The sequence below is a fragment of the Dendrobates tinctorius genome, unplaced genomic scaffold (assembly GCF_039654945.1).
Source record: "Dendrobates tinctorius isolate UK_male_01 unplaced genomic scaffold, ASM3965494v1 ptg000011l, whole genome shotgun sequence".
Classification (NCBI taxonomy): Eukaryota; Metazoa; Chordata; class Amphibia; order Anura; family Dendrobatidae; genus Dendrobates; species Dendrobates tinctorius.
In genome coordinates, this window is record NW_027361679.1 from 104,745,793 (window position 1) to 104,773,761 (window position 27,969).

Here is a 27,969-nt window from a genome sequence, read left to right on the forward strand (position 1 = left end):
CTCTATGGTGTACAGCCTCAGACTCCTGGTGGAGGACCTCCTCCTGCCACCCCTGTACTGCCTCCTGAGACAACTACTGTTGATTATCAACAATGAAGTAAAATGAGCGCCTACAGTCACGTGGCCTGAGCGTAATTTACTGCCGCAAGTGTCGCGATATTTGGACTCTTCCACTATGACCTGCTTGTAACAATAGTGGTCGCGCATTCATGTCCGCCCCCCACAACATACTATTCAATCAGCGTGCGTAGTATCGTGTGCAGCAGACAAGCCGTCAGTACGTGCCGGTATCGGCGGAGGGATACGCGCGGTGGATACCCCCGAGAGTGACCGGACCGGCGGCGGCAGCAGCATGGACCGGAAACGTTGGGAGTGCTCGGCTCTGCCACAAGGCTGGAAAAAGGAAGAGGTGACCCGCAGGTCAGGCTTGTCCGCTGGCAAGAGCGATGTCTACTATTATAGGTTGGTTTGCTTTGCTCTAGCGGGGATACACGCCGTTGTAGTGACACGGCCAGCAGTGAGAACAGCCCCGTCACGGCGGTGCCCCCAGGTGGCGCTGCACGTTACTGCACCGCGCCGTGGTGAGAGGCGGCCGCTGCTAGAGCTTTGTCTGTGTGTCTGTCCTCTGTCACTGCTGCGCCGAGGGGAGACGGACACACAGCACAATGTACGGCCAGGTTCAGGAGGCTGTTCTCACACTGCGGTTAGCTCCCATGTGTATGACCCCAAAGCCAGGATTCAGACGGCACCAGCGACTGCGTTATTTCGTGCAGCCCTGCCGCGTGTGGTCTCCAGTGAGGCCGGCGGGGAGACCACGTGAGGCCACGGTTGTGCGTGTTGGCTCCTTCGCTGCTTCCATCTGAATCTATTCATTTTTTAGGAGGGGGTTGAGGAGAGCAGGGGTCCTGGAAGGGCGGGTGAGGACCCCATAGTGGGGAAAGCAGGGGTCCTGGAAGTGTTGGTGAGACCCCATAGTGGGGAGAGCAGGGGTCCTGGAAGGGCGGGTGAGGACCCCATAGTGGGGAGAGCAGGGGTCCTGGAAGGGCGGGTGAGGACCCCATAGTGGGGAGAGCAGGGGTCCTGGAAGTGTTGGTGAGACCCCATAGGGGAGAGAGCAGGGGTCCTGGAAGTGCGAGTGAGACTCCATAGTGGGGAGAGCAGGGGTCCTGGAAGTGCGGGTGAGAACCCCATAGTGGGGAGAGCAGGGGTCCTGGAAGGGCGGGTGAGACCCCATAGTGGGGAGAGCAGGGGTCCTGGAAGTGCTGGTGAGAACCCCATAGTGGGGAGAGCAGGGGTCCTGGAAGGGCGGGTGAGACCCCATAGTGGGGAGAGCAGGGGTCCTGGAAGTGCGAGTGAGACTCCATAGTGGGGAGAGCAGGGGTCCTGGAAGTGCGAGTGAGACTCCATAGTGGGGAGAGCAGGGGTCCTGGAAGTGCGGGTGAGAACCCCATAGTGGGGAGAGCAGGGGTCCTGGAAGTGCGAGTGAGACTCCATAGTGGGGAGAGCAGGGGTCCTGGAAGTGCGGGTGAGGACCCCATAGTGGGGAGAGCAGGGGCCCTGGAAGTGCGGATGAGGACCCCATAGTGAGGAGAGCAGGGTTCCTGGAAGTGCGGGTGAGGACCCCTTAGTCCTGGCAGTGCAGGTGGAGACCCCATAGTGGGGAGAGTAGGTGTCCTGGAAGTGCGGGTGGAGACCCCATAGTGAGGAGAGCAAGGGTCCTGGAAGTGCGGGTGAGGACCCCATAGTGGGGAGAGCAGGGGTCCTGGAAGTGCGGGTGAGACTCCATAGTGGGGAGAGCAGGGGTCCTGGAAGTGCGGGTGAGGATCCCATAGTGGGGAAAGCAGGGGTCCTGGAAGTGTTGGTGAGACCCCATAGTGGAGAGAGCAGTGGTCCTGGAAGTGCGGGTGAGGACCCCATAGTGGGGAGAGCAGGGGTCCTGGAAGTGCGGGTGAGGACCCCTTAGTCCTGGCAGTGCAGGTGGAGACCCCATAGTGAGGAGAGCAAGGGTCCTGGAAGTGCAGGTGACGACCCCATAGTGAGGAGAGCAGGGGTCCTGGTAGTGCGGGTGAGACCCCATAGTGGAAGTGCGGGTGAAAGCCCATATTGACCAGGCTCCATCTACAGGTCTACCCAGTGTCGCTTCGTGGTAATAACTCTGGAACGCTCCTATGTCCCCCTGACTCTGAGGTTGGGTTTTGTGACACGTTGTACTTTATATTAGTGGTAAACTTAACACCATATAATTTGTGTTTATTTGTGAAAAGATTGCAAAATAGGAATAAAAAATGAACAATCCCAAACACTGAATTTTTCAGACCCTATAGCAGTCATTTCACACGATAGAGGTGGTCCGCTGCGCTGTCTAATGCCCCCATCGATTTACACCTTGTAAGTAAGTTTCTGTAAATACCTGCTGTTTCCATATGTGCCTGTAAGTGGCGCTATCACTGCTCACTCAGACCGCATCATGTGACCCCAGCTGTAGCCGCCGCTGATGGCACGTCAACTTCTGGATTTCCTGGATTCACCCAGGCGGGACCCAGTCGCATGCACCCCCGATTGGCTGGACTGTGGGTGGTGTTTCACCGCACGTCACAGTTCATTGTGGCCAAGCGTGTGCAGGATACTTGGTGAAACGTTTAGACGCGTTTTTTTCATTATTTTTCAAAGAAATTTATGCAACATATTTTTTGAGGGCTCCATTAAGTATTGAAGTTTAACTAATACTACATTTCTTTCTTTAAAGGGAAGGTGCCATCAAAACATTTTTTTTCCAGTAATTGAAAAAATGTAAAGAATTAATGTTTAAATTTTCTTTAAAAATATAATTTGTTTATACTTTAGTAAAATATGAAAAATAAGTTTAAAAGGTTTGGTATTTCCACTTTTAAACACTACTGAAATTTGACAAAAACCTAGTGTACAACTAGCTCACATTACTGCCCTGGAGTAATTATGGGGGGAATCTGTTGACATAGGTGTGATGTCACTCCTCTCCTCCCCTTCTGGGTGTTTGCTAAGGGATAAGGGAGGATGACATTTAGGAACACAGTGAGCAGCCATTTTGTTGGTGACTACAAAGTTATACTGACAATTAGATGGTCACCGAGGATGGCAGGCTGCAAGGATTCTGGGAGATATATGGTGGAGGGAGCAGGGTGACAGCAGCACAGAGTATTTCAGGAAAGCAGCGTGCTGGTCTGGGGGGCACCCTGTTCGGTGAGCGGAGCAGCCATGGATTGTACATAGAGCGCTGTGTTTTATACACACGGATGGACCGTCTGCTCCACAGAAATCCTGGAAACATTTCTGCTGATTGATCGCCTATTCTGATCCAAACTTTGCAAGCAAAGACCCCATTCCCCTCCTCAGATCCTGTCCTGGCGATGTGTGAAAGCGAGGCGACAGGCGCAGTCTGGGGTGACGCTGGGAAGCAGGATGGGGGGGAAATGTAGCGATATAGCAACACTAAAAATGAGACCCCTCTCTTCAGCTGCATCACCAGCCCTTCCCTGACTGCACCTAACTGGAGGGCATGCTGCCCCCTCTATTACCCCAGACCCATGTGCAGGTGCTCAGCCAGAACCACCCTAGAATGGGTCCCCTTTCTGCAGATAATACTGCCATAGTGTTCGCACATAACGCCGCCCCATAGATCGCACATAACGCCGCCCCATAGATCGCACATAACGCCGCCCCATAGATCGCACATAACGCCGCCCCATAGATCGCACATAACGCCGCCCCATAGATCGCACATAACGCCACACATGGAAGGATTAGATACACTGCTCAGCACACAGTATCACACAGGATAGGATTGGATACACGGCTCAGCAGTCAGTATCACGCAGCATAGGATTATATACACGGCTGAGCAGTCAGTATCACACAGGATAGGATTAGATACACGGCTCAGCAGTCAGTATCACACAGCATAGGATTAGATACACGGCTCAGCAGTCAGTATCACACAGCATAGGATTAGATACACGGCTCAGCAGTTAGTATCACACAGCATAGGATTAGATACACGGCTCAGCAGTCAGTATCACACAGCATAGGATTAGATACACGGCTCAGCAGTCAGTATCACACAGGATAGGATTAGATACACGGCTCAGCAGTCAGTATCACACAGGATAGGAATAGATACACGGCTCAGCAGTCAGTATCACACAGGATAGGAATAGATACACGGCTCAGCAGTCAGTATCACACAGGATAGGATTAGATACACGGCTCAGCAGTCAATATCACACAGGATAGGATTAGATACACGGCTCAGCAGTCAGTATCACACAGTCTAGGTTTAGATACAAGGCTCAGCAGTCAGTATCACACAGGATAGGATTTGATACACGGCTCAGCAGTCAGTATCACACAGGATAGGATTTGATACACGGCTCAGCAGTCAGTATCACACAGGATAGGATTAGATACACGGCTCAGCAGTCAGTATCACACAGGATAGGATTAGATACAAGGCTCAGCACACAGTATCACACAGGATAGGATTAGATACAAGGCTCAGCACACAGTATCACACAGGATAGGATTAGATACACGGCTCAGCAGTCAGTATCACACAGGAGAGGATTAGATACACTGCTCAGCACACAGTATCACACAGGAGAGGATTAGATACACGGCTCAGCACACAGTATCACACAGGAGAGGATTAGATACACGGCTCAGCACACAGTATCACACAGGAGAGGATTAGATACACGGCTCAGCACACAGTATCACACAGGATAGGATTAGATACACAGCTCAGCAGTCAGTATCACACAGGATAGGATTAGATACACAGCTCAGCAGTCAGTATCACACAGGATAGGATTAGATACAAGGCTCAGCAGTCAGTATCACACAGGATAGGATTAGATACATGTCCCAGGGTTGCTGCTGGAGGAGGCTGGGATGAGGGATGTGTGCTGCTGTGGGACTTCGGTGGTGCAGGGGCTCTGCCGACATTTTATGAAAGCCCAGAGCCCTCGCTCTTACATCGTTAAGGCTGTGTGCCATGTTGCATTTTTTTAAGCGTTTTTGAAGCGTTTGTGCCGGATCAGACGCTTCAGAAATGCTTTAAATAAGTTTCCCATTCAATTTAATGCATTTTGGCCTTTTTGTGCCAATGCATGCGTTTTTTCCGCTCAGAAAACGCTTAGCGGCTAAAAACGCAGCATGCTCATTTTCTGCACTGGTCTGTGTTTTTAGCTGTTTCCAATGTTTCCAGAAAACGCGTGGGAAAAAGACGCATCAAACGCGCGGTTTTTGTGCAAAAATCGTGCGGAAATAAAACGCGCGTTTTCTGGGATGGAGTCCGTTTTTTTGAGCGTTTTAAAACTCTTACGTGGGCACATAGCCTTACTGTGCGGTGGACTCCAGGAAAATGGCTGCCGTGGGCGGCGCATGCGCAGATGGAGATCTCAGCACCAAGATTTCAGGAGACGAGATCTCAATGGGTTTCAAAGTTACAAACTTCATCAGGACAAAACCACACTGTGGTTGTCCTAAGGAGTCTAACTTTGAAATACACTGACAGGCATTTTTGCAGCGGGGTTTTTTAACGCAAATTTTCAGCTGTTTTACAGTACCATTAAAGTCTATGATATTTCAGGAATCTGAAGCACACACATTGTTGGTGGGGTTTTTTGTCATCGTGAATTTGTGCTTTGCATGTTTTGTTTTTTTTTGCACAATTGAGAATGTCACTTTCAGCGTTTTTCACCCATTGAAATGAATGAATGGGTGGTGAAAAAACGCTGCAAAAACACAGGTATCAGGTCTTGCTGCGTTTTTTTTTTTGTGCCAAAACCTGATTCTATAGAATAGTACTTATTTTTTTCGACACTAAATTTTATCAGCGTGCACAAGAGACAAATCTAGCATGCCAAAACTGCAGCAAGGAAAACATGTTTTGTTTTTCTGCAGCTTCTTTCCTGCCAAGAGAACAGGTTTTGCTGCAGAAAAAAGCGCTGAAAAAATGCCTTTTTTGAACTTACCCTTAACCCGTTTTGTATATCCTTTGGTTCCTGGATCCTTGCAAGTTGAGCAGCACAAAGTAAATCCACTTTCCTGATATCTTGGTTGTTGAATCCTCGTGAATGCCTCAGCAGCTGATATTAGACGGCATATTTGGGTTGTGTCACACACACAACCCCATCAGGTGAGCATGTAATACCTGGAGAAGACCCCATTTGCTCTGTACGTTCTTTTATAGCATTAGAATCAGTGAAGTGGCAGTTGCACGGAAGCTCTGCGAATCTACCTTTCGGGATCCCTGGTGTAGCATTTGATTATCTGTGCTGGTGCGACCTCAACCTCCAACTAATGGAAAGTTAGATCGGGGATCGAGGAAGGTAAGTGATTTGCAACTCTCCTGGCCAACGGTCACAGAATACTGATCTGGCCGATGGACCCCAGAGTCCTGTGAATTGATCCACTCAACTCCACTTGTTTGGGTGATGTTGATTTGAGAAAATCAAATTCTTTTTTTTTTGGTAATTCATTTTCTATGCAGGACAAAGGTGCATCAACTTCTAGAGGCGCACGGCGCATAAGGATGCAGCCCATCTTAGTAATGGGGTGTGTGTCGGCAGATTTATTACTTTTGTCAGGGACTTGTTTCTGGCACAAGAAACGCCGTTCTTTGCCTTGTGTTTGACTGACAGACGTAGCCATGGCGTGTGCCTCCCAAATTCTATAGAAAGAACACCGTGAGCACAACTCAAGATGGTGCTAAGGTTAGGTTCCCAAACCGTTAAAGCAACAAATATGAACCTAGCACTCAACTTAAAGGTATTTGTAAGGCGGTTTATTGTAGTACACGAAAAAAAGACGTTTCGGTCAATGTGACCTTCTTCAGTTACGTGTGGTATATAGATTGTGTCTCGTGGACACCGCATCTTGAGGCACGTTTGCCCCTCTCCTATATACTGACAAACTCATTACCTTAGACAGATCATTCTCCTCAATGCCTAAAGCACCATCGTCCTTTCTGATAGATGCCTATAAGCTCTACACAATCTATATACCACACGTAACTGAAGAAGGTCACATTGACCGAAACGTCTTTTTTCGTGTACTACAATAAACCGCCTTACAAATACCTCCCAAATTCTGGCAGAGCTGCTTGAAACTGGTGTGTAAATGCCAAAAATACTTAGGAAAATTACCAGTTTCTTTTAATCAGCATCATGTCATAAGCCGTAAGTCGGGGTCCATGAACACAAATTACCGTACGTGCCCGTGGTGGGTCCTCTAATGCCACAACAGGTAAGTGAAACTGAAACCTTCTGCTGCTAAGCAGCCATGTAATGCCACAGGCTTAGGTTAGTCACCCAGTAGACATGGATTCAGAATTCAATTATCAAGCTGCACTTTTGGCTGGTAGAAATGATTGTCTCAGTAATATATCTTGCTTTAGTCAAATGACTTCCTATGTACACATGAATTGACCACACTTATTCAGATTGCTCCTCACTGCTTACCAAAGTGTCTACTTGCTCTACACATCAAAAATGAAACCTCTCCTTTCACTAAAATGTTTATCAACCATTGCTTGTTAAAAAAGCTTTTGATGGAACTGTGTTGCACATGCTCAATTACTTCTTCGTACACTTCTCTGTATCGTCAGTCCAATAGAAGTGAATGAAGCGGTGATTACCATTGGGACTTTGGGACCCCCCATTCTTGAAATCATAACTTTGTCACCTAACTTGTACATGTATTTCATGGGAAGCCCCCTTTTAATATTCAGCACATTATTCATATCATTTTTGCCTTAAACAGGGGATATGAAATGGGTACATAAAAAGAACATCTGTAAAATTTAAGCCCCAGGCACTGATGTTAAAGATGTAATTGAATAGTAAAAAAAAAATTCTCTTTACATCACAACATATTTCCACCTTTTTGTTACAATCGTAATACATCTATGTAATTACCTCTGTGAGCATATTCTGCAGATCTGTACAGATTATCACTATTCTCATCAGTCCTGGTCCCCAAAAGGGCTCACAGTCGTCTTTCCCACGTGAGACTCGCCATTTTCATTAGAAGCCAACTGATTTTTTTATTATATTGTTTGGAGTACCCAGGGAAAAATCCACACAAACACAAGAGCATGATGCCCCTAGTTGGATTTAAATCCAGGAACCCAGTGCTGCAGGGTAATAGTGCTAACATGTATACAGATTAACAAGAAACTGCATTACTTTAATCCCCATAGTTACTCCCTTAGATTAGATATAAAAGCTGTTAAAATTATTTGTGGGTCAGTTTAAAAAATTCAAGCGTTGTGGCCTAACAAAAACATTTACACGGTTCATGTATGGGGAGAAAATACCAATCAGGCATTCTCTCCCGTTACAGGCCTCAGTTACAGAAGAACTGTGATACCAAAACGCTCGCTGCCTGTGCTGGTGACAGCAGGTGAGTATTCCAGGTTTTGTTATTTTTACACTATCCATGCTGATCTCCATGTAGGAGGAGGTCATCCTCCCTCACTAAATTCTCTGCAAATTGGATGCCTTCTTCATGAGAGCTATTACCATTGATAGCAGAGACATCAAAACAAACATGTTGTGCCTACAGACTGAGTGACTCCCATAGATTTGTAAATGGATTCAGTTTACGGCCCGCCATAAGCTTTTATCCGGCCTCCGGCAGATTCCTGGTGACCTTCCTGGTGGCCAAAGTGTTCTAGCCAGCAGTTGCATTTTGATGGCTGCTGGCCCTTTAATTTGTTATGAAGACGACTCGCATGTAGCATTCACTACAGAACGCTGTGGCGCACGCAATGGAAGGGTACGTAGGTCCGGAAGTACTGTGGGAGGAGTTGGCGCACAATGTGCGACCTTTCCACAAAAGGTCTATGCCACCGTGTCTCCAGTGATGTCTATGCCCCCGTCCCGCTGTATCCCGTGATGTCTATGCCCCCGTCCCGCTGTATCCCGTGATGTCTATCCCCCCGTCCCGCTGTATCCCGTGATGTCTATGCCCCAGTCCCGCCGTCTCCAGTGATGTCTGTTCCCCTGTCCTGCTGTCTCCAGTGATGTCTGTGCCCCCGTCCTGCTGTCTCCAGTGATGTCTATGCCCCAGGCCCGCTGTCTCCAGTGATGTCTATGCCCCCGTCACGCTGTGCTAGTTATTATACTACTATATGTATTTACTGTGTCTGGACCACTGTTTCCAACAGTATGACTTATTACTAGTGATGAGAGAGTATACTCGTTGCTCGGGTTTTCCCGAGCATGTTCGGGTGTCCTAGTATTTTGGTGTGCTCTGAGATTTAGATTTCGTCGTCTCGGCTGCATGATTTGCGACAGGCTGATTACATGTGAGGAATGCCTGTTTGTTATGGAATTTCCATATGTATTCAGCTTGTCCAGCAACCGCAAATCATGCAGCTTAGACGATGAAAACTAAATCTCTGAGCACGCCAAATACTCGGAGATCACCCGAGCATGCTCAGGGAAACCTGAGCAACGAGTATACTCGCTCATCACTACTTATTACTCTAATCTTTACTATTCATGATCATGTTTGTAATTGCAATCATATGAATTTTGAGATGTCATAATTATATTGTAGTTTCTGGAGATGCTGCCTATGCAACTCCATTTTTAATGTTTACTCAGTAAGGCATATCTGTACACATTGGTCTGCCCTTGAATTTGTAGGAGTTAGTAAAGGAATTAGCCATGCAACTCACTGCTTATTCCGCTATGTTTTTTTTAAATGGGTTTTCCACTGTATCGATGACCTATTCTTATGAAAAGCCAGCAGTAAGGCTATGTGCACACGGTGCGGATTCTGCTGCGGATCCGTAGCAGTTTCTGCTGCGGTGTACAGTACCATTCTTTGCAATGGTAAAACCAAAAAACGCTGTGCACATGCTGTGGATTTTTCCGCGCGGATTTGCTGCGGGTTACAATCCGCAGCATGTCAATTCTTTGTGCGGATTCTGCTGTGGTTTCACACCTTCACCATTATAGAGGTGTGAAACCGCAGGGCTAATCCGCAGGTAAACCGCAGGTCTTTTGACCTGAGATTTTACCTGCAGATTTTTACAAATCCGCAGGACAAAAGTCTACGTGTGCACATAGCCAAACAGATAGTGGGGGGCCAACACCAATCTACTACAGGCTATGGCAGTGCCCCATATGTAGACCGATTTAGTACAGAATACCACTGCACCCCACCATCTGTTGTTGAAGACATGTCCAAGGAGTAGTTCATCATTATTGCTGTAGTGGAAAACCCCTTTAAGGCTATGGTCACACGATCAGTATTTGGTCAGTATGTCACTTCAGTATTTGTAAGCCAACACCAGGAGTGGGTAATAAATGCAGAAGTGGTGACATGTTTCTATTTTCCTCTGACTGTTCCATTCCTGATTTTGGCTTACACATACTGATGTAAAATACTAGTGCAACTATAGCCTAAAACTGAGAAACGATAAATTTTTCTGTGTGTTCCAAGACATACGTTTACCCCTTTCTTTTCCTTTTCATCAGTGTCTGCATGTAAAGGAAACCAATACCTCTTAGATGGCAGACTGCTTAATGTCTCTAGCCCCTCTCCCCAACTGCGGTAGATTAGTATATTAATACACTCCTACTACACTCGGTGTAAATTCACCCTTAGTTAAGAACACATGTCTGCTGATGGCTTGTCTGGAGGGAGAACAACAGTATTCTACTGTAGAAGGGGAGTACTCACTCGGCTGGTCGTTGAGGAATATACCGGAACATTCAGGGTTACAAAGCCCATTCGGTTTATTAGAACACAGCATAAACCACTCCCCAGGAACTTCCTAATGTGCAGCCTCCCTACACTGTCCGTTGACTGTCAGTGACCACACAGGCTACCAGGTACCTCTTATCTTCAGAGGCAACCTACAAACATTTCTCACTGACCCTGCTCAGGAATCCTCACGTTTGCCAAGCCGTCCTCTCCGGAGGTATATCACAGGCCTCCTCACTCTGGCTCAGACTAGCCAGCACTGCCCAACATATAATCGACCCTCAGCAGTAGATCGGCTGAGCCAAATAAGTGCAGGCTTCCATCACAGACGCCACCCACCTTTGTGATACATACCGCCCATTAACCACATGACCAGTCGCCATACCACATACCTCCCCTCGCCTAAAGCCACGAGGCTTGGCACTTTCCATTACCCGACCAGAGACCCTTCTCGGTTGCTTTTAAAAGTAAACCTATCTCAAAATCGGGCTCTGTCACTGAACCCTTTTGAAACAATGTCATCTGACTTCGTCACCTCCTCTGGTAGTTGTCCCTTTGTCACACCACCCCCATCCCCAGCGGTCAGTACGGTATTGCGATTCCCTTGCATCCATGCCTACTGTCCGGTCTGACTCTTTGTCACCACATCCGCTACAGGGTCTCCTGCTTAGGCCACTCAGCACTGAGCTAGCAAAAGTGTCACTACTTTTAACCCTTCCATATCCTCTTCCATCAAGCCACTTTCTGTTGTCTCTCTGTTGGCGATTTCCCCTATTGTCTTTATTAACCAGAGACCAGTCATTCCATTTATCTCTACGTTTTAGCTTCAGATTCAGTACTTCCAATCTTTATGGAACCCCTTCGTCTCTCTATACCTCGGGTTGAAAGTGGTCGCCATCATCTTCCCATTTCCTGCAGCTGTTTTATTAATCTGCAGTCTGTCAAGTCTTAAGGCCCTTTTACATTTAGCGATGCACCAGCGATCCGACCAGCGATCCGACCCAGTCAGGATCGCTGGTGCATCGCTAAATGATCGCTAGTGAGCTTTCGTACAGAAAGATCTCGCAGCGATGCAGCAGCGACGCAGCGCACGATACTCACCTTTCACACACAGCGATCCTGACGTCCTCCCGCCCGCATCCAGCGTCGCTCGTCGTCACAGCAGGAAGTCTCAGCAGGAAGCGCCCGACGAGAAATGGAGCCGGACATTCTCGCGCGATCAGCGATGAACAGCGGGGGAGGCGGTCGCTGGTAAGTATCACACATAGCGATATCGCTAGCAATATCGCTATAACGTCACAAAACCAGTGACGTTTTAGCGATATTGCTAGCGATATCGCTTCGTGTAAAACCCCCTTTAGCTGTTCTACCTCTTTTAAAAGAGGTATCAACCACTGAGGACTCTCAATTCTAAATATTCTTCTCTCTACTGGCTAACACAGTACAAAGATATATATTTTTTTTTACCTCTTTTAGGTTCGCCACACGATATTCAAGGATTATTCGGATATTTCTAAGGCTTTCCATTGATCCGACAATGACGAATGGAACCATCCCATCTTCGCCAGCTGCCTGGGCTTCGTCATCAGCCGGAACCCTCAGTCTCTCCAAACTGGACTTATTCATGATTTCCTGTATTACTTTTCCAAGTCTCCCAATAACTTTCCTTACCAGATTTCTGGGCACTTGAAGGATGTCTTCCACCAGCCCAAACCGACTTTGAGCTTCCTTATACGCTCCAGACGTCGAGCGACTTCCTCATTCCTCAACAGGATCATCCGTTTTGTGCGAACACAGCGTAGGTGCATGTCATTCAGGATAGCCACCTGCTTCACTGTGACTTCACTAGTTGACAGTATAACTAACTGCTTAGTCTCTGGCACTCAGTACACACTACACGCTTCCACCGCCTTCCTAAACTCTTCTTGCGCAGACTCACTGGCACAAGCTTCTCAAGTTCTCGGGTACCTCTACTTCGTACTTGAAGAGCAAAGTCTCATCCTCTTCCTATACCGACAGCTCCTGCTTTGCCTTGAAAGCTTCCATCACCAGGTGAACGTCTTGTACAGCCTTTTGCACAAGCTCTCCATGAGCTTCACACTCTTCAAGACACCTCGCCAAGATGGGCATTTGCAGCTCAGCCCCTTTATGACTCTGGAACTGTCGCTTTAAACCTGCAACTACCATCTCCTTCTCCTGTAGAAGTCTCCTTAATGCTTCTTTGAGCACCTCCATATCTTCCAATATGGCCTTGTTCACTGCTTGACATGTTGACAGGTGATCCCTGAGCTCACTTCTCTCTCCAGCTCATCCACTCTGTGTTCAGCCACTTTTCTCAAGACCTTTTCTTGCTCAACATGGTCTTTTACTGTCTCCTTGAACATCTCCATTTCGTGATCCTGTTCCCTTTTTGTTAGCACGTGCCGCACCATAAATTCCTTAATTATATTTTCAGATGGGGCAGCTTGACCACCCACTTTCTGCTGCTTTCGAGTTCTGCCTGTCCTTTCATCAGCCGGTTCAGCTTTCTCTTGGAGTGCCCCCCCTCCCCCATTACCTGCAACTGCCTCTAGGATCTCTGCAGGGTTCTCTGAAACTTCCATATTCTCATTCTCACACTCCATCTCCCCAGCCTCGGGTTCTCTGGAGTCCTCATCACCCAGTGTCAGTGTCACATGCCTCAATACAATTCCCTTCCCCTTCAAGAGGTTTGACGCAGTTGCCCTTGTCCATCACATCAGAGTTGAATGGGCCACCAGTCTGTGACCTTTGTGGGTTTTTCGTCCACCTGGGATTTCTTCTCTTACCACGATTTTCGCTGATCAATATCCACGTCACCATGTGACAGGTTCATTTTCAGTACATCATTGACTCTTTGCTGGGATTTGTCAGCGGCAAGGTGACCTCCTTATCAAGGACATTTAACCTTGTTTGCACCTGACCTTGTCTCTTCTTCGGTCCTCTTTCCAGAGAGAGTAGCCTGTCCTACCTACCTTTCTGCAGCCGCCATGTCCCCAGCGACGAGGGGAATACTTGTCATTTGTACCCGGCTGCTCCTTAACGCCCTCTCTTTCCCTTGCATTAGAGTCAGTCTGAATGGGAGTCACCACCACTCATTTCCGGGTATTCCCTCCCTGCTGGAAAAAAAAAAACCTGGAGGCGGTACGTTATGTAGATCACCCATGGAATCCTCAGGGCCCCAAGGGATTGCCCGGCCTGGCCCCTCACTGCCTGTGCACGGCAGTCTATCTGCAGCAACAGCTCCTCCACTTTTGTCTGGGCTGATTGCTTCATTCATGGCTCCTTGGCACCGTTCTGCCCCCACAAGTCCCCGCACAGCTTTGCACAGCGCGGCTTCGCACCGCTCTGCAAGGCTCCGATCCGCAAACTTCGTGGACCCGCCGATCCACAGCAAGCTGCCCGGAGTTCGTGGCCCCGCCGATCCACAGCAATCGCCTACTGTAATCCTCCCAGTTACCTCCTCGACTGATGCCCGCAATGTAGCACCAACTGTAGAAGAGGAGTACTTACTCGGCTGGTCGTTGAGGAATATACCGGAACATTCAGGGTTACAAAGTATTAGAACACAGCATAAACCACTCCCCAGGAACTTCCTAACGTGCAGTCCCCGTACGCTGCCCGTGACTATCAGCGACCGCACAGGCTCCCGGATACCTCATCCTCAGAAGCAACCTACAAACATTTCTCACTGACCCCGGTCGGGAATTCTCACAGTTGCCAAGCTGTCCTCTACAGAGGTATATCACAGGCCTCCTCACTCTGGCTCAGACTAGCCAGCACTGCCCAACATGTAATCAAAATTCAGCAGTAGATCTGCTGAGCTAAACAAGCTCAGGCTTCCATCACAGGCCACTCACGTATGTGATACATACCGCCCACTAACCACATGACCAGTCGCTGTACCACAGGACATTGAAACCAAAAGCAATGAACTGAAATATAAGTTGATATGCATGCAGCGTTTAGGCGCATGTTCACACTGGCCACTAAACAGACAAAAACAAAATGAGTAAATACCCTGCAGTAAATAAATAGCAATAGTGCATGAAAATAATATAGGGTACTTGGTTAACATAATAACAAAAAAAAAACAGTAAAGCCATCCCACCACGTCATGGTGACTGTGTTCAGAATGGTCCTAATCTGTAATATGAAAACCTTACCATGTGTCTAATGACATATGTGTGAATAAGTGCTGAGAAGGACCAAGGCCTGGACTAATGGACACCCAGCAGTCGAGACCTTTTTAAATGTAAAGTCCAGCTCAAAGAAAGGGAAGGTCATGCCCCTATTTGCACAGGGTGCAGCAACTGAATTTGAACGTATTGGGCATTACCTCCTAATTGGTAGGCTCCTATTTGCATTAGATGGTCATCAAGTTGATGAGTTAGACCGACTTTTCTCTGTGTAAGCTGGCCTGAAGACAGCTGGCTGCAGAAAGTGCTTATGCCCTCACCCTAGAATGTATTTCAGGATTTTATGGAAAATCTGACAGTGGGGGCAATTTTAACTTCCTTTTACTAACTTGTCATTCATTTCTAGGTTTTATGTTCCCTTTAATAATAATAGCGGTCAAACTAGGAAAACGATTTTCAGTCTTGCCTTCATTTTCAGCCCAAGTGGTAAGAAGTTCCGTAGTAAGCCACAGCTGGCGCGATACCTTGGAAACTCCATGGACCTAAGCACATTTGACTTTCGGACTGGAAAAATGCTGATGAGCAAAATCAACAAGAACCGCCAGCGTTTGCGATACGATGGACTAAATCAGGCTAAGGTAATTCAGTTATATCTTAGGAGTACCGATTAGAAATAAAGTATTTGCTACCTAATGAGTTCATTTTCGTTAAGTCCAAGTGGGAGTTTTCACTGAGGGCGTGTACTCCTCCCTGTATGATGCTGACCAATCATAAGAAGTCAGCATCACAGCAGAGCAAAACCACCCACCACCACCACACACACACACACACACTAGCTCAGGGCAGGTTTTTCAGTGTCTGAGATGTAATGATACAGCCCACATCTCCTGGTCTAATATCCTACATCAGTCAGTGTGTGGGGAGGGGCAGTGCAGCGGAGTTTACCTGTGTCACACTGCAAACCTTTCTGGCACAGACACCTCTGCTTTACTGCCCCCATCACCACCACAGTGTCTCTAAAGCTGAGCTCTCAAATGTGGCAATGACACTTGTCTGTAATTGCTCTGCAGTGAAATCAGAACATTTAATCTTACACAGGAGTCCAGAACAAGCGGTTTGCTCCTGAGATCTAATAACAGCCTGATCTCACTGCATAGCGAGTACAAGTTGAGCACAGGAGACACGAGTGTGATTACTGGCGCCTGAGTGTTGGGGCCTGTTTGATTGGTCAGCGTCATACAGGAAGAACATATTGAAAAATTTGGTGAAAGCTGCTCTTTAGAGAAGAGGCCAGTATACTCAGAACAGAACCGCAGAAAAAAAGTGAAACTGCACTGTTCCATTTACTACTTAATCATTTTATTTTTGTAGGGCAAGCCTGATCTGAACACCGCACTTCCAGTTAGACAGACTGCCTCCATCTTCAAGCAACCAGTCACCAAAGTGACAAACCACCCTACCAACAAAGTGAAAAGTGACCCCCAGAAAGCAGTTGACCAGCCCCGTCAGGTAGCTAAGTACAAAACGTATTCAAAACCCCTTTTGAGGAGTACACCTTACAGGACTAAACTTCTTCTTTATCCTTATAAATAGCTTTTTTGGGAAAAGAAACTAAGTGGCTTAAATGCTTTTGACATAGCCGAGGAGCTTGTGAAAACTATGGAATTGCCAAAAGGACTTCAGGGTAAGTGCTTTGTTCTCACACTATTCTTTTCTAGACACTTCTTCGGTACATTTTTTTCTGATTATTTTCTATCTATGCCATCTATAAAGGATCCGGGGCTGATTTTAGATGCCCTGATTTCTTTCACATAGCAACTCTGGGAAATATAATTCTAGCTGCCTATAGCCCACCATGTGAGGTTCTCACGCTGCTGGCGTTGCTGTGCTTTGGCTGACATGACGTTGCACAGATTCGGCTGGAAGTGGCTGCACTTAGCCTACATTTTGTCTTCTAAATGCCGACCAGTTGGTGATCAGACATTGGTAAAGCAGCAGAAACCTCCTAAGCGGTTATCATGAGGAAGGTGGTTTCAAGTATGTTACATGGTGATCGTCGCTGTTTGCTTTTAGTTATTGTGTTTTAACTTTTTACCTTGCTAATGATGGTGTTCCTGACCTTTTCTCCACTATTAGGTGTGGGCCCTGGATGCACTGATGAAACTCTCCTTTCTGCTATCGCTAGTGCCTTACATACAAGCACCATGCCAATCACTGGGCAGTTGTCTGCTGCAGTGGAGAAGAACCCAGGAGTGTGGCTTAATACTTCTCAGCCACTTTGTAAAGCATTTATGGTGACAGATGAGGACATCAGGTAGATGTATATTTGTGCACCATTACAATATGTTGAGCGAGCTATACATATAGTAATAATAAATTTTATTTCTATAGCGCCGACATATTCCACAGCACTTTACATTTCGGAGGGGATTTGTACAGAGAATAGACATTACAGCATAACAATAATCACATAGATCATAACAGATACCAAGAGGAATGAGGGCCTGCTCGCAAGCTTACAGACTATGAGGAAAGAGGTAGACACGAAAGGTGGCTGGTAACAGTTGCCCTGATTGTATGTACCAGGCATAATGTTAAGTGTGTAACAGTACAGACACAGAGGGCTAATGGATTATTATTATTTTTTATTGTTATAGCGCCATTTATTCCATGGCGCTTTACATGTAAGGAGGGGTATACATAAAAGCAAGTACAATAATCTTAAACAATACAAGTCATAACTGGTACAGGAGGAGAGAGGACCCTGCCCGCGAGGGCTCACAATCTACAAGGGATGGGTGAGAATACAGTAGGCGAGGGTAGAGCTGGTCGTGCAGCGGTTTGGTCGATCGGTGGTTACTGCAGGTTGTAGGCTTGTCGGAAGAGGTGGGTCTTCAGGCTCTTTTTGAAGGTTTCAATGGTAGGTGAGAGTCTGACATGTTGTGGTAGAGAGTTCCAGAGTAGGGGTGATGCACGAGAGAAATCTTGTATGCGATTGTGGGAAGAGGAGATAAGAGGGGAGTGGAGAAGGAGATCTTGTGAGGATCGGAGGTTGCGTGCGGGAAAGTACAGGGAGACGAGGTCACAGATGTATGGAGGAGACAGGTTGTGGATGGCTTTGTATGTCATGGTTAGGGTTTTGTACTGGAGTCTCTGGGCAATGGGGAGGCAGTGAAGGGATTGACAGAGGGGAGAAGCTGGGGAATAGCGGGGGGACAGGTGGATTAGTCGGGCAGCAGAGTTTAGAATAGATTGGAGGGGTGCGAGAGTGTTAGAGGGGAGGCCACAGAGCAGGAGGTTGCAGTAGTCAAGGCGAGAGATGATGAGGGCATGGACTAGGGTTTTTGCAGATTCTTGGGTGAGGAATGAACGGATTCGTGAAATATTTTTGAGTTGAAGTCGGCAGGAAGTGGAAAGGGCTTGGATATGTGGTTTGAAGGAGAGATCAGCGTCAAGGATTACTCCGAGACAGCGAGCTTGTGGGACTGGGGAGAGTGGGCAGTCATTTACTGTAATTGATAGGTTCGTAGGGGGGGCCACGTGAGATGGGGGGAAAGATGATGAATTCTGTTTTGTCCATGTTGAGTTTCAGAAATCTAGCGGAGAAGAAGGATGAAATAGTGGACAGACATTGAGGGATTCTGGTTAGTAGGGAGGTGATATCTGGCCCAGAGATGTAGATCTGTGTGTCATCAGCGTAGAGGTGATACTGAAAGCCATGAGATTCTATGAGCTGTCCCAGGCCAAAGGTGTAAATAGAGAACAGCAGGGGCCCAAGGACTGAACCTTGTGGGACTCCGACAGATAGGGGGCGAGGTGATGAGGTGGTGTGTGAGTGGGAGACGCTGAATGTCCGGTCTGTTGGGTATGATGAGATCCAGGATAGGGCCAAGTCTGATGCCGAGGGATGAGAGGGTCTGTAATAATAGGGAATGGTCCACTGTGTCAAAGGCAGCCGACAGGTCCAGGAGGAGGAGGACAGAGTAGTGTCGCTTGCTCTTGGCGGTTAAGAGGTCATTGGTGACCTTAGTAAGGGCAGTTTCAGTGGAGTGGTGTGACCGGAAGCCAGATTGTAAGTGGTTGAAGAGGGAGCAAGAAGAGAGATGGGAGGACAGTTCAAGGTAGACGTGTTGTTCCAGTAGCTTGGAGGCATAGGGGAGAAGTGATATAGGGTGATAGCTAGATACAGAGGATGGGTCAAGAGAGGGCTTTTTGAGGATAGGTGTGATGGAGGCATGTTTAGAGCTTGAGGGGAAAACACCAGTTGTTAGTGATAGGTTGAAGAGATGGGTTAGAGTTGGGATGAAGACTGTGGTGAGGTTTGGTATGAAGTGGGATGGGATCGGGTCGAGTGCACAGGTGGTGAGATGTGATCTTGAGAGTAGAGTGGAGAGTCGATCTTCTGTAATGGTAGAGAAGTTGGTTTTGAAGGTGGAGGGCTGGGAAGTCGGGGGGGAAGGGCTCTGGGGGTTGTTGACCAAAACTGTCTCTGATGTTATCAATCTTCTGCTTGAAAAATGAGGCAAAGTCTTCAGCTGAGATGAGTGGGGAGGGAGGAGGTGCTGGGGGACGGAGGAGAGAATTGAAGGTGTTAAATAACTGTTTAGGGTTGTGAGACAGGGAGGATATGAGAGATAAGAAGTAGGTTTGTTTAGCTGTGGCGAGTGTGGTCTTGAAAGTAGTGAGGGACTGTTTGAATGCGATGAAGTGCTCATTGGAGTGGGATCTTTTCCATCTGCGCTCAGCAGCCCTGGAAGCTTGCCTCAGCTCTTTGGTCAGGCTGGTGTGCCAGGGCTGTCTGTTGATTTTGCGAGTTTTGGTATGTGTAAGTGCGGCAGCGGATTCCAAAGCTACAGCTATTGTGGTGTTATATAGAGCGGCAGCGTCATCCGCATTGTGTAAGGAACTTATATCTGTGAGAGGGAGGAGGGATTCAGAGAATGAGTGTAGGTCAAGGTGTTTAAGATTCCTGCGAGGGTGTGAAAGTTTGTGGGGTGGGGATTGTAGACATGGAGTGAAGAGGGAAGAGAATGTGAGAAGGTTGTGGTCAGAGAGAGGAAGAGGTGAGTTAGAGAGGTTAGATAGGGAGCAGAGGCGGGTGAAGATGAGGTCCAGTGTGTGGCCATCTTTGTGGGTGGCTGTAGAAGACCATTGAGTGAGGCCGAAGGAGGAAGTGAGAGATAGGAGTTTAGTGGCAGCTGAGAGGGAAGTGTCAATGGGGATGTTGAAGTCACCCATGATGATAGTAGGGATGTCCATGGAAAGGAAATGAAGTAACCAGGTGGTGAAGTGGCCAAAGAAGGTGGTGGCTGGCCCTGGGGGGCGGTAGATGACAGCCAGTTGGAGGGGGAGTAGATGCGCACAGAGTGCACCTCAAAGGAAGGGAGGGTAACAGAGGGTGGCAGTGGGATTGGGGTGAAGGAGCAGGTATCTGACAGGAGAAAACCAACTCCTCCGCCATGTTTGCTGCTGGGGCGGGGGGTGTGAGAAAGGTGGAAGCCGCCATACGAAAGTGCAGCAGGAGAGGCTGTGTCTGAAGGGGTGAGCCAGGTTTCGGTGATGGCGAGGAAGGAAAGTTTGGTAGTAACAAAAAGATCATGGATGTAGGAAAGCTTGTTGCAGACAGAGCGAGCGTTCCACAGAGCTCCTGTTAGTGGGACTGGGGAAGCGGGGGCTGGGTGAATGGGTTTAAGGTTGGAGAGGTTACGGAAGGTTGTGATAGCGCGTGGATGGGAGGTAGAAATGACTGTGGGAATGTGGTGAGGAGGACCGGGATTTGGGGAGATATCACCAGCAGTGAGAAGGAGCAGAGAAAGTGTTAGCAGGTGGGAGCAGGAGAGGGAATGAGGGGGCTGTCTGTGTTTGGAGACAGATGATTGTATGTTAAGGAACAGTTTTGAGACGGAGGTGAGGTGGATGGGGAGGATTGAAGAAGAGATGAACAGTTCCTTACTAGGAGTAGGGATTAGGGGAATTAGCAGAAAGTTGAAGGATTATAGGGGTGAAAGTGAAAACAAACAGAAACATTGTTTACAGTGACTGTGCACAGTTCCCTTCTGGTTCAATTCTGGTTTTAATTCTTAAATTAATCTTCACACTTCTAGAACACACTTATAGCAATCACACTGCAGACATAAAGCATGTGGGAACATGATGAGGGGCACCTGGTTATGGTAAGACTTTTGACTGTGCCACACAGGGATAGATTAGGTTAATGTGTTGAGGCGATAGGCCAGTCTGAATAAATGTGTTTTCAGGGCACACTTAAAATTGTGGGGATTGGGGACTAATCGTATTGACCTGGGAAGTGCATTCCAAAGAATTGGTGCAGCACGTATAAAGTCTTGGAGACGGGAGTGGGAGGTTCTGATTATTGAGGATGCTAACCTCAGGCCATCAGCAGAACGGAGGGCGCGGGTAGGGTGGTATACTGAAACAAGGGAGGAGATGTAGGGTGGTGGTGAGCCATGGAGGGCTTTGTGGGTGAGGGTAATAAGTTTATACTGAATTCTGGAGTGGATGGGTAGCCAGTGTAATGACTGGCACAAGGTAGAGGCATCGGTGTAACGATTGGTGAGGAATATCATCCTGGCTGCAGCATTCAAGACAGATTGGAGAGGGGAGAGTTTGGTAAGAGGGAGACCGATTAGAAGAGCGTTACAATAGTCGAGACAAGAATGAATAAGAGAAACAGTAAGAGTTTTTGCAGAGTCAAAAGTAAGAAAAGGTCGAATTCTAGAAATGTTTTTGAGGTGCAGATGACAAGAGTGAGCCAGTGATCGAATGTGGGGGGCAAAGGAAAGTTCGGAGTCAAGTATGACCCCAAGACAGCGGGCATGTTGCTGGGGAGTAATAGTGGAACCACACATGGAAATGGCAATGTCTGGTATAGGTACATTAGTAGAGGGAGGAAACACAAGGAGTTCAGTCTTTGACAGGTTCAGTTTCAGATATAGTGAGGACATGATGTTAGACGCATCGTTTAGACAATCGCCGGTGTTTACTAGAAAGGCTGGCGTGATGTCAGGAGAAGAAGCATATAATTCGGTGTCATCAGCATAGAGATGGTACTGGAAACCAAATCTACTGATTGTTTGACCAATAGGGGCAATGTAAATGTGGTATCTCTGTAATCATACTGACCCAAAAAAACAGCTGTCTTATCACTCAACTGAGTACATTTTTTTTTCCCCATAATCACTGTTCCATTCTGTATCTGAATAAAAAGTAATTATAAAATATTATGTACCCCAAAATACCAGTAAAAAGCTTCTCGTCCCACAAAAAACACTCATACAGCTCTGCCAGCCAAAGAATAAAATTGTAGTTCTTGGAATATGGCAACAAAGAAACAATTTTCAATAAACTTGTGTTCATAATGGCTAAAACATACTCATACTCCATGGTGAGTAGCGGACAAAAAAAAATGTAACACATAGGTAAAGAATTTTTTATTTTCACATTTTACCTCTTAAAAATCAGTATAAGACTCGGTTCTCATTATCCTGTGCACTACACTGAGCACTAATGTTGAGGTTTCCATCTAAATTCCCCCCCCCCCCCAAAAAAAAAAAAAAATAAAATAGATTCAGGCCAAACTCCCAATGAAACCATACACTGTATTGAGGCAGGAGACATTTGGGTCACTATCTGGTCTTTGCGCCTGCAGTTCCCGTATTTTCAACGCACAAAAGTGTTATTGGCTGCTTTATGCATACCTAAAAAGACTTGATACTGCTGGAATAGAAGCCAAAAAACTGACTTTCTGCCTCAGTGAATGGTCATCTGAATTGCATTTTTCTGGGGTTTACTGTGTAAGTGCGGTATAAATGTAAAGTTTAGGCTTGGAAGCAAACAGAAAATGTTATAAACCCAAAAATGCTGCCAATAAAATTTTTTAACTTTTCCTGGAATAAATAAGTATATGCTTGGGTATATTATCTGAGGGATTAGAGGGGTTTACATTACACAGGCACAGAAGCGTGACGTGGTTCCCGCATCCCCCTCCCCCCAAAAGAAAAAAATTTCCTGCACATTGACAATACTTGAAAACTAAATGGGTCAGTAAAAAAAAAAAGAAGATAAATATCAGCTCAGTGTTCTCATCTAAAAGCCTAATCAAATGATGCCAACATAATGTAGATATATGGGAAATGTTGTTTAATAATTAGCCTGTGTGGCATGACTATCATGTTTAAGGGCAGAAACTATTGAAAGTTTGAGACAAATTTATAAAAGTTTGCAATTTTCAGATATTTTCATGCAAAATATATCGGTCTAAATTCAGCAGTAACAAACTACAATGTGTATTGAAATAAGCAATCCCTGAATCGCTGAGAAATCTAGAAGCATTCTAGAGTTATCACCTAAAGTGACACGTCAGATTTGACAGTCAAAATTGTCTCCGTCATTAAGGTTAAAAATAACTCCCCCAAAAATGACCACTGTTATTTCCTTCTAAAATGAAATATGATTCAGTGTTGGACTCTGTTCACATTAGGTTTTGAGCCTTCCACCAGAGAAATACGTCTGGATGACTTGTGATGTAGATCCCAACAGGAGGCTGAAACAGTCTCCAATCAGTACTGGTCAAGAAGTACAACTGATGCACCTTATAACCCCAGGCCAAGCCCTATTTGTCACTGGTAAATTCCATGTATTCTCCAGCAGTCTGTGATTGGATGACAGTGACCAGCCTGTAGCATATGATTCTGTTATAAGCGCTACAGCAGGGTGCTTCTTACCAGTATCTACCCCATTCCCTGTCCCCTCCCTCTGATTTCAGTGTACTTACATGGGTTGTCCACTTTCAGGAAAACAAGCCCAAAACTCTGTAAAATATAAAACGATTCAGTGCAGGCCCTGTTTGGCTGAAACGGTGATGTCCCCGCTTTAGGCACTCGAGCTCAGCTGTAGGTGCTCTGAACCTTGTGGCAGCGCAACGTAGCTGAACTCTATGATCAGCTAGAACAGTGTCGTACGCTATTGACATTGTGATGTGACAGTACCATGCTACAGGCAAGGTACAGGGACAGTCGGTGAACCCCGGGATGACTAGTACCTGATGAGATCCTTTTAGAAATTTTACAGAATCTGGGGCTCACTTTCCTGAAAGTAGACAACCCATTTACCTCTACAGCTCCATTAAGGCACTTAACCCTTGCAGAGATCAGGCCCTGTTTCTCCCTTCTGATGTTGTCCCATGGTTTCTGTATATTGGAAAGGTTCAGACAACATTACAAGCTGTGTTTCCCCCCCAGTGAAGGATAAGAATGAGAAGTTTATGCTCCAGTGTGTCGCGTTCTTAGCATGGAAAACATGCATTTGTTGCATGTCATAATGGATGGAGGTGCAATGTGTACAATGACTCGTTCAGGAAGGAACAAGGAAGGAAGTTGCCTATCGTGTCCGGTGTTTAACCCCTTTAGCCCCAAGGGTGGTTTGCATGTTAATGACCGGGCCAATTTTTACAATTTTGACCACTGTCCCTTGAGGTAATAACTCTGGAACGCTTCCAAGGATCCCGGTGATTCTGACATTATTTTCTCGTGACCTATTGTACTTCATGTTAGTGGTAAAATTTATTTGCTATGACGTGCGTTTATTTGTGAAAAAAACAAATTTGGTGAAAATTTAGAATATTTTGCAGTTTTCCAACTTTGAATGTTCATGCCCTTAAAACAGAGAAATATGCCACAAAAAATAGTTAATAAATAACATTTCACACATGTCTACTTTACATCAGCACAATTTTGGAACCAAAACTTTTTTTGTTAGGAAGTTATAAGGGTTAAAAGTTGACCAGCGGTTTCTCATTTTTACAACACCGGTTTTTGTTTTTTTTAGGGACCACATCACATTTGAGGTCACTTTGAGAGGTCTGTATGACAGAAAATACCCACAGTGACACCATTCTAAAAACTACACCCCTCAAGGTGCTCAAAACCACATTCATGAAGTTTATTAACCCTTCAGGTGCTTCACAGGAAGTTTTGGAATGTTTAAAAAAAAAAAAAAAAAACATTTAACTTTTTTTTTTTTTCACACCTTTTTTAATTCAATCCAATTTGCTTTAATTTTTTGTTAACAAGGGTAGCAGGAGAAATTGGACCCCAAAAATTGTTGTGCAATTTGTCCTGAGTATTTGACTTTTTTTGGCTGGAATTGAGATTGGATGCCTTGTCGCATTTGGAGAGCCCCTGATGTGCCTAAACAGTGGAAACCTCTCACAAGTGACACCATTTTGGAAAGTAGACCCCCTAAGAAATATCTAGATGTGTGGTGAGCACTTTGAACCCTCAAGTGCTTTACAAAAGATTATAATGTAGAGCCGTAAAAATAAAAAATCTTTTTTATTTCGCCCCCAATTTTTTATTTTCCCATGGGTAACAAGAGAAATTGGACCCCAAAAGTTGTGCAATTTGTCTTGAGTAGGCTGATACCCCATATGTTGAGGTAAACCACGGTTTAGGCTCATGACAGAGCTCGGAAGGGAAGGAGCACGGTTTGACTTTTTCAACGCAGAATTGGCTGGAATTGAGATCAGACGCATGTTGCGTTTGAAGAGCCCCTGATGTGCCTAAACAGTGGAAACCCCCCAATACTAACTCCAACCCTAACCCTAATCCCAACCCTAAACCTAACTAGCCCTAACCAGAAAATGGAAATAAATACTTATTTTTATTATTTTTCCCTAACTAAGGGGGTGATAAAGGGGGGTATGATTTACTATTTATAGCGGGTTTTTATGTTTGGCAGCTGTCAAGCACTAAAAGATGCTTTTTATTGCAAAAAATAATTTTTGCATCACCACATTTAGAGAGCTATAATTTTTCCATATTGTGGCCCACAGAGTCACGTGAGGTCTTGTTTTTTTTGAGGGCGAGTTGATGTTCGATTCATATATAGCTGAAAAATGTGGTTTGTGAATTTTCTCTGAATACTTTTATTGCCTTAACTTCTTTTTGTGTAGGCTATAGTGCGTCACACTGAGGATTTCTGTACAGAAAAATACCTGATGGACCTGGATATATTTTGTTTCTCCATTAATACATACTGTGTTTGCTGAAAATCTAACACCTTGCTTCTCCATATAGAGTTGGCCTGGGTCAGGTAATATGTCATTGACACCAAAATGTTTAACATTTTCCAGGAAACAGGAAGAACTCGTGCAGCAGGTGAGGAAAAAGTTGGAAGACGCTCTCATGGCGGACATGCTAGCTCATGTAGAGGAGATATCGAAGGATGGCGGTGCCCCACTTGATAAAGATCTTGATGACGATGAAGAGGAAGATGTCCCAGGACAGGAAGCAGATGATGCATAAGTGCGAGAATTCAGTTCTCTGCTTTCAATATTGTAGACATTTGTGGCCCTTTTTTATATTCTTTCTTCCCTTGGTAAACACTTCAACAAATATACAAGGGGAAGATTAGTAGATATGGAGCCTCCTTCATCTGGAACTTTAGTCACTACAGGTTTCTACAGTTTTTAAATCTCAAGTACATTTGGGCTTCTGTTATTTTGTTTAAGTTAACCCCTTAGTGACAGGGCCAAATTTTTCAAATCTGACCAGTGTCAATTCATGTAATAACTCTAGAACATTTCAACGGATCTCATTGATTTTGAGATTATTTTTTTTTTTCGTGACACATTGTACTTTATGTTAAAGTTCTAAAATTTTGCAATTTTCAAACTTTGAATGAATATCCCTTGAATCCCGATGGTCATACCACATAAAATAGTCATTAAATAACGTTTCCCTCATGTCTTTTTTACATCAGCACCATTTTTAAAATATCATCCTGTTAGGATGTCAAATGTCTTAAAATTGTAGCAGCAATATTTCATTTTTTTTCAAGGAACTTTACAGAACTTCTTTAGGGACCTATTCTGTTTTGAAGTGACTTTGGTGGACCGACACGTTGTAAAATCCCCAAAAGTGAGACCATGTTAAAAACAGTACCCCTCAACATATTAAAAACTGCTGTGAGGTAGTTCATTAAGCCTTGAGGTGCTTTTCAGGAATTTTTAGCAAAGTGACATGACAGGAAGGAAAAATGATGATATTTTTACCACCTAAATGGTGCTAGCTTCTGAACAGACCAATACAGCAGGGAGACTCTAAGGCTGATATTTGGCCATGAACTTCCATGGCAAACATCGGAACACACAACCATGATCTCGGCGTGCCAATGGAATTAAAGAGGGAGCCCCTGCCCCGCACTATAGTGTACAGTCGACAACTGCTACACTTTCACCAGCTGAGGGATGCTATTGTCTGATTTGTGAGGTCAGTTAAAATGAGGTTTTGGTGGTCACTAAGGGGTTAAGTTACCAATGTGGGTTTTTTTAAATTTTTTTTGCCACGTATAAATCTTGGATGAAGGAACAATAAACAAAAACCTAAAGATGTTTCACCTCTGTTTAAATCGATGCAGTGTTGACCCCCCCCTTCCCCTGACAGCAAAGTGTTAAAGTTTTACCGTGTAAACAATTACTGTTTTTGTTTTCATTTTTTTTTTTTTTTTTCTGCTGGTAATTTTAGTTCTTCAAAAACGGTTGTTGGATATAAGAGAACCTGCTGGGTGTTTGTTGCTGGTTTATTATGTACATTAATATTCTTCATGAATGTTTTTGAACATCTTTCATTAGAACTCCCTTTTTTTTTTTTTTTTTGTTTCCTTCCTCCTTAATGTTTATGAAACAAATTGGGTGATACTATTCCCCTTGTCAGTTGTGTGACCCTACAGTCTGGGGTCTCCACTCTTTAGAGGCTGTCAAGAGTCATACACGTGCTCAAATGATGAAGCCCGAGTTAAAGTGGAATAACAGAGGAACGGCACAATCGAGGAGCTAAAGGACGCTTCAGAATTGTGCCTTCATCGAGAATACAACGAATATGTACTGAAGATGAAATGCCAAGAGCGATGATAACCCCCGTAGCAACATGTACCACATTCACTTGGAAAAAAAAACTCTTAAACTTAGTGGACATTTATACTGCTAATTATGAATGTGTGTTTTTAAGAAAATAAAAAGCTTGTTTCACGATTA

The 27,969-nt window shown here is 45.6% G+C and overlaps 1 protein-coding gene across 6 annotated transcripts; it reads left to right on the forward strand.

Annotated features, from left to right (window-relative positions):
* MBD3 (methyl-CpG binding domain protein 3) lies at positions 1-27,969 on the forward strand. Of its 6 annotated transcripts, none has more exons than XM_073545779.1 (7): positions 1-462; positions 8,383-8,442; positions 15,394-15,553; positions 16,287-16,424; positions 16,509-16,599; positions 17,052-17,229; positions 26,068-27,969. In XM_073545779.1, the coding sequence occupies exons 1-7, from the start codon at positions 353-355 to the stop codon at positions 26,237-26,239; spliced, it is 909 nt and encodes a 302-aa protein (XP_073401880.1). In that variant the 5' UTR covers positions 1-352; the 3' UTR covers positions 26,240-27,969. The 6 variants fall into 6 exon arrangements, with proteins under 6 accessions (XP_073401880.1, XP_073401890.1, XP_073401915.1 ...); XM_073545789.1 differs by having other exon boundaries at positions 2-420; XM_073545824.1 differs by lacking the exon at positions 1-462 and adding an exon at positions 651-667.